This window comes from Berghia stephanieae, chromosome 14 (assembly GCF_034508935.2).
Source record: "Berghia stephanieae isolate SIO BIC M18660-M18661 chromosome 14, UCSD_Bste_1.3, whole genome shotgun sequence".
Lineage (NCBI taxonomy): Eukaryota > Metazoa > Mollusca > Gastropoda > Nudibranchia > Aeolidiidae > Berghia > Berghia stephanieae.
The window spans coordinates 5,641,446-5,648,412 of NC_088373.1; the positions used below are offsets into that span (position 1 = coordinate 5,641,446).

Sequence of the window (6,967 nt, forward strand, 5' to 3'; positions counted from 1 at the left end):
ATATTATTATTATTATTATTATTATTATTATTATTATTATTGACTTACTGACTTAAGGCCTTTCGCTTCCTAATCATCCGATCGGGACGCCTCGGCTGCCTCTCTACTCATCTGTGTCATTTCCTTCCACTGTTCACGGTCTTTTGCTGTGGATGCTAATTTCGTAGGGTCTTCCTTTCTCCTTCTTCTTCTTCTTCTTCTTCTTCTTCTTCTTCTTCTTCTTCTTCTTCTATTTCTTCTTCTTAGTATTATTATTATTATTATTATTATTATTATTATTATTATTATTATTATTATTATTATTATTATTATTATTACTGCTGCTGCTACTACTACTACTTCCTCTTCTTGTTCTTGTTCTTCATCATCATCATCTTCTTCTTCTTCTTCTCTTTCTCCACCCCCTCCTCCTCCTCCTCCTCCTTCTTCTTCTTCTTCTTCTTCGTCTCCTTCTCCTTCTTCTTCTTCTTCTTCTTCTTCTTCTTCTTCTTCTTCTTCTTCTCTTTCTCCACCCCCTCCTCCTCCTCCTCCTCCTTCTTCTTCTACTTCTTCTTCTTCTTCTTCTTCGTCTCCTTCTTCTTCTTCTTCTTCTTCTTCTTCTTCTTCTTCTTCTTCTTCTTCTTCTTCTTCCCTTTCTCCTCCTCCTTCTTCTCCTCCCCCCCCCCGCGCCCTTCTCATATTATCTTTACTTTATGTCTAGTTGGTGAAGAAACAGCCTTGTCTTCAGCTCTGTCACTGTCAGGGGCCTCATCATAGAGTTTTGACTGTAGTAGTGGTGCAGTACCCGACAATACCTCCTCTCTAGCTGTTGCATACTTTGAAAAACATAATATTATGATTATCGTTATTATTTCTCATTAGCTTGGTAGGTACCAGTACCAGCAGCACTGATGTAATCTGGAGAGAAATAAAATTAAGATTTTGACCAGAAAACTCGTCCTTGAAATATCGATCGATTAAAATAAAAGAACAATAAAGCAAGACATAAATACATTTCTACTACCCACAAAATATCTCGTCTATTTGGAATTTAGTAGTTTATATATGTGATCCATCCTTTCAAAACGGTATTATGTCGGAACGAACCATATGCTTAAAAGCCGAATTAAATGTTAAAATGGTCAAAAATATAAATTGTTGGCATTAATAGCACCCTAGAATATGGTATCCATTCTCCTCAATAAAACATACAAACTCAACACAAGTCTGATATTTCTGGCTATAAATTCAATTTTCAACATCTTATCCATCCCGACTTAATACCGTTTTGAGGCACAGGGTCACATATGTCTTTATTGTTTGTTGTTATTGTTTTTGGCTGAAGAAGGGTTTTGAGCCCGAAACGTTCCGTGTTTGGTATTTTATTTTGTTCTTTGTCGAAGCTGTTATAGTTACATTCATTTTTTTTTTTTTTGTTTATTGAATATTATTATTATTATATTGTGATGTTATGGTCATCAAATTGCATATTAATATTATTATTATCACCTGTAATAGGACGATCATTATTGCCATTACAACAAGGCGTATTTTGGAGGAGATGCCCTGTCCTATACCGATGTGCCGGCTGGGTCTGAATCGTCCTTGCAGGAAGCGGTGGCTAAGGTATTGAATTCATTGTTTATTTATTAATTATTATTATTATTATTATTATTATTATTATTATTATTATTATTATTATTATTATTATTATCATTATTATTATTATTATTGTTGTTGTTGTTGTTGGTCTTGTGGTAGTATGACACTCGCTTTCAGGTCGGAAGGTCCTGGTATCGAGTCTCACTCGGCGCATAGTTGAGTCCTTGGAAAAGGCTCTTTACTCACATTCTCTCACCACACTCAGGTGTAAAATGACTATCTGAATCTGGCCGTTAACAGCGTTGTCTCTGTCCGAAAAAAATTGTAATATCGCATAACAGGTGTCATGTCTCGTCCTACATGTTAAGCGTTGCTGTTGGGACCCCTTGTAAAGCGCTTTGTTTGAGCATGTTTAGTGGATATTGCGCTATATATAAAAGCGTAAATGTTGCTGCTCGAAGGATTCATCTTAACTACGCCACTACCACATCATCTCATTCTTCTGTGGTGTTTCAATCATCCTGTTTTGTTGATAAAGGGGAAACCCGTAACGTTCATTTGATCAGTTTTTGTAATTAAATTAAAGCTTACATTCAACTTCAGGTTATTATTTATATATAAAAGCTCAAGTTTTACGTCATAATTTTCTTTTGACAGATCGGCCCCGTATCCGTTGCTATAGACGCCACGCACTATTCCTTTCAAATGTACAAGGGTGGTATCTATGACGAGCCTCAGTGCAGCCCCAACAATCTGGATCACGCTGTCTTGGTAGTCGGCTACGGAACCGACACAGGCCGGGATTATTGGCTTGTCAAAAATAGGTGAGGTTTCCAAGATTTAAACAAAAAAACGGAAGTTCGTATTTCTGACTATTTTAGTTCGAACTTCACTTACAGAAGGCATGAAAATGACGTCACTCTCTTTTGTTATTGTTTTTAGACAGCCATTTTTATGAGTAATTCTCACTAAATTCTATCAGACTATAAACGTTCAAGGTTACGCATAGTTTTGTATGTTGGTACGTTATATCTGGCTGGTAGTTATTGTGAGTATCTTTCCGTAATGCATAGCATTATAGGGATCAGATTTAAACCGACATAACCTCTTATTGAGATGGTGGGTCAATTAGGAATCAAATGACGCGGAGATTAAAAAGTCTAAAGGTGACATCGATTGTCGTCCATCAGGAGAGTCAATTGGCCCACGGAGCCGATGTTTATCCCGGTTTCTGCACCGTGAAACGGACAATAATAATTGCTAGCTATCCGTTTGGTTAACACGCTGGTTTATCGCAGACTCAGCAACCCAATCACTGTTGGGTGGAAATTGGGTGGGGGGGGGGGGGGGGTCAGAAAAATATATAGATTTCTAATTTCACCCGTTGTTGATCTCGGTCCCTTTGCATGTGAAATGAGTGAGCTAACAATTGAGCTATTGTCTTGGGCCCTCCTGTATATTTATTCATTTTGTTTTATTCAATCCTGTATTGTTGCGCAGCTATGTGGTCTAGTGGTATGACACACATTCGGATCGGAAGGTCCTGGGTTCGAGCCTCGCTCGTCGGTGCATAGTTGAGTCCTTTGAAAAGACTCTTTCTTTACTCACATTCTCTCACTGTACTCAGGTGTAAAATGAGTACCTGGCCGTTAACAGCGTTGTCTCTGTCCGAAAAAAATTGTAATATCGAATATCGCCTAACTGATAGGCGTCATGTCTCGTTCTACACGTTACGTGTTGCTGTTGGTCAGGGACCCTATGTAAAGCGCTTTTTTGAACACATTAAGTGGATATTGCGCTACCACCAACCTGAGTTACTAATAAGGCCAGTTAGTAGAATAAAAAAGGTTGCTTTTAAAAAAGTTAAATTCATGAGTGCTTATTAGATATATTGGGTTCTAATTATTTAAAAGATAAAGGCTGCATGTAATTTATCTTTTAAAATAAGCAATCGTGTTTTCAGTAAGTGGCCTAAGTTACCCCGGGTGGCCTAAGTAGCCAGTTGACGGTACCTATAGATAGTTCGAAGATGACTTCACTCAGGTCTTTGTTATTGTTTTTTTTTTTTTTTTTTTTTTTTGCCATCCGCGTTTGTGAATAATTCTCACTAAACTGTATCAACCCGACTATAAACTTCGTTCACGGTTACACATAGTTTTGTGTGTTGGTCCGCTATACTTCCGGATGGCAATGTTGTGAGCTCCTTAGCCAAGCGCATACTATCTATAAAAGCTCTAGTATTTTTTAAATATTACTTTGTCCTCAGCTGGGGTACGTACTGGGGTGACCAAGGCTATATTTATCAAGATGTCCCGTAACAAAGCTCTAGTAATTTTTAAAATATTACTTTGTCCTCAGCTGGGGTACGTACTGGGGTGACCAAGGCTATATCAAGATGTCCCGTAACAAACACAATCAGTGCGGAATCGCCAGCCATGCCAGCTATCCGGAGGTCTAAAAGCAGAAGCGTTGTGATTAACTCACTCAATCCTAGAGATTTTTGCTAGTTTTCAAAACTGGAAAAAATGTATTAAAATAAGCATGTACATAGATAGTTTTATTCAACTGTCATTAACATTAAAAAAAAAAAAAAACATCATCTTTGATACTACACCTATAATTTATCTCATAAAAATGTAATGAATAGGCATGGGGTAAAAGTAACCCTGGTAAACTAAAGTCGGTGTTAGGGTTGAGTGAGTTAACCGCCCGTCTCCCAACTGAGCTCTTTCTTTCTCTGTGGCAATTCTTTTATAAGAGAAATACGACGCAAAGTGTGCTTATTTGCAGGTCTGATAATCCAAATAGGATTCAATAGTCTGATGTCACGTCGCCTAGCAACGAGCAGCTTGGTTCTAAACAAAGAAAATTGGTACTTTTTTTTATTCTTCATGCTGGCTAGATCATTTTCACGTGTCATGTGATCAGAATGTAAAAAAAAAATCAAAATATGATCAGATTTATAATGTTTTTCTCCTCTGGATACACTTTTATGCTCGTCGGAGAAATATTTCATAAGGGCGTCCGCCATTGTTCCGATAGTTTAGAGCCAATTACTAAGTTACTCTGCGTCATTACGGGGGAAGTGACGTCACGACTGTTGAAGCGTATTGTTATGGGCTCATTGTAGTAATGGAAATACTGTACTCTATACGCTCAAACCATCGCAATAATATAGTGTGCATTACAACAAGTTTAGTTAAGATCAAGCCCATAAATGCATTTGGTTATCGGACCTGTAAATATGTGTACGTAGGAGACACTCCAACTCATAAGTAATTCTGCTAATACTAATCATTATTATTATTATTATTATTATTATTATTATTATTATTATTATTATTATTATTATTATTATCATTATCATTATTATTATTATTATTATTATTATTATTATTATTATTATTATTATTATTATTATTATCGCCGTTATTATTATTATTATTATTATTATTATTATTATTATTATTATCACTGTTATTATTATTATGATTAATAATAATAATATTATCATTATTATTATTTTTATTATTATTATTATTATTATTATTATTATTATATTTATCATCATCATCATGATTATGATTATTATTATCATTATTATCATCATCATCATTATTGTCTTCATCATCAACATAATCATCACTATTATTATTATTATTGTTATTATCGTTATTGTTATTATAATTATTATAATTATTGTCATTAATATTACTCTTATTATTGTTGATTTTCTGTATTTTGTGACGATAATAGCATGTGAGAAAGTGAGGAAATTTGTGACAAATAAAATGATATGAATTGTTTTTGTTTGTTTGTTTTAAGAGTTTTACGGCGCTTGCAACACATTTGTGACCCTTCGCCTCAAAACGGTATTAAGTCGGGATGGTTAAGATGTTGAAAATTAAAATTATAGCCAGAAATATCAGACTTGTGTTGAGTTTGTATGTTTCATTGAGGAGAATGGATACCATATTTTAGAGTGCTAATGCCAACAATTTATATTTGTGACCAGTTCAACATTTAATTCGACTTTTAAGCATATGGTTCGTTCCGACATAATACTGTTTTGAGACGATGGATCACATTTAGGCAGGTCATGTCATCGTCAGTGGGATAGTAAAAAGTTCTAGAATTACAGCAGTTAAAGCACCCAAGAAAAAGTAAGACATAGGGGAACTGGTTCAAATAGGAAATAGATGTAGATTCCAAGAGCACACTATCAAAGTACTTAGTTTGAGATCACCTAAAAGTCTGTTTGTTTTGTTTGTTTTTAAGGGTTTTACGGCGCTTGCAACACATTTAGGTTATATCAGCGCCAGTAAAAAGGAAGAAAATGGGATAGTAAAAAGTTCTAGAATTACAATTAAAGCACCCAAGAAAAAGTAAGACAAAGGGGAATTGAGAACAAATAGGGATCAGATGTAGATTCCAAGAGCACACCACCAATGTGCTTAGTTTGAAATCACCTACAAGTCTCATCCAGACACAAGCACAAAATCCAACAAAGAGGAACACACTCAAATGCTTACATTATACATTCAAAATAAAAATAATAATACATAACAGAGAGATGATTTACAAGGAAAAAAATATCATCTCCCAAAACAATAACTGCATTTGACTGTTTCCCTCCCAGCTAGGATTCCGGCCAGTGCCAGGACAAAACCAAGTAATCTCATTCCGAAACAAAGACAGAAAGCATGTTGGATAACAGATACAAGGGGATAGAAGACACAGTATGTACCTCCCTGCCCGCTATGGGAGGTCAGGATCCCCACCCAGACCTAAAAGTCTCACTCAGACACCAGCACAAGATCCCACTAAGAGGAACACACTCAAATGTTTACAATTATATGTTAAAAATTAAGAAATAACAATACATAACAGAGAGATGATTTACAAGGAAAAAATTTCATCTCCCAAAACTATAACTCCTGTTTCCCTCCCAGCAAAGGACTCTGGCCAAGGTAAGGACAAAACTAAGTAATCTTATTCCATGACAAATACAAAAAGCAATTGGAAAACAGATACAGGGGGATAGAAGACAGTAAGTACCTCCCTGCCCACTATGGGAGGTCAGGAACCTCACTCAGCGCCCAAGAAAAGGTAAGACAAAGGGGAATTGATTCAAATAGGAAACAGATGTAGATTCCAAGAGCACACTATCAAAGTACCTAGTTTGAGATCACATAAAGTCTCAAGACATAAGCATAGGTCCCTACAAAGAGGAATACACTCAAAATATTTCCAAATCATATATTATGATGTATAAACAAAACATAATACAGTGCATAACAGAGAGATGATTTACAAGAAAAAAAAATATCATCTCCCAAAACCCTAACTATAAATTTGACTGTTTCCCTCCCAATTAGGGTATCCC

At 35.6% G+C, this 6,967-nt stretch overlaps 1 protein-coding gene across 1 annotated transcript in view; it reads left to right on the plus strand.

The window, feature by feature from the left end:
• Positions 1-4,171, plus strand: part of LOC144959795 (procathepsin L-like) — an 18,614-nt gene extending 14,443 nt beyond the window's left edge. The window contains exons 7-9 of the mRNA XM_078892545.1: positions 1,498-1,605; positions 2,239-2,405; positions 3,940-4,171. Coding sequence (XP_078748671.1) covers positions 1,498-1,605; positions 2,239-2,405; positions 3,940-4,039 — 375 coding nt within the window. The 3' untranslated portion in view covers positions 4,040-4,171. The remainder of the gene's footprint in view (positions 1-1,497; positions 1,606-2,238; positions 2,406-3,939) is intronic.
• Positions 4,172-6,967: the final 2,796 nt, after the last annotated feature.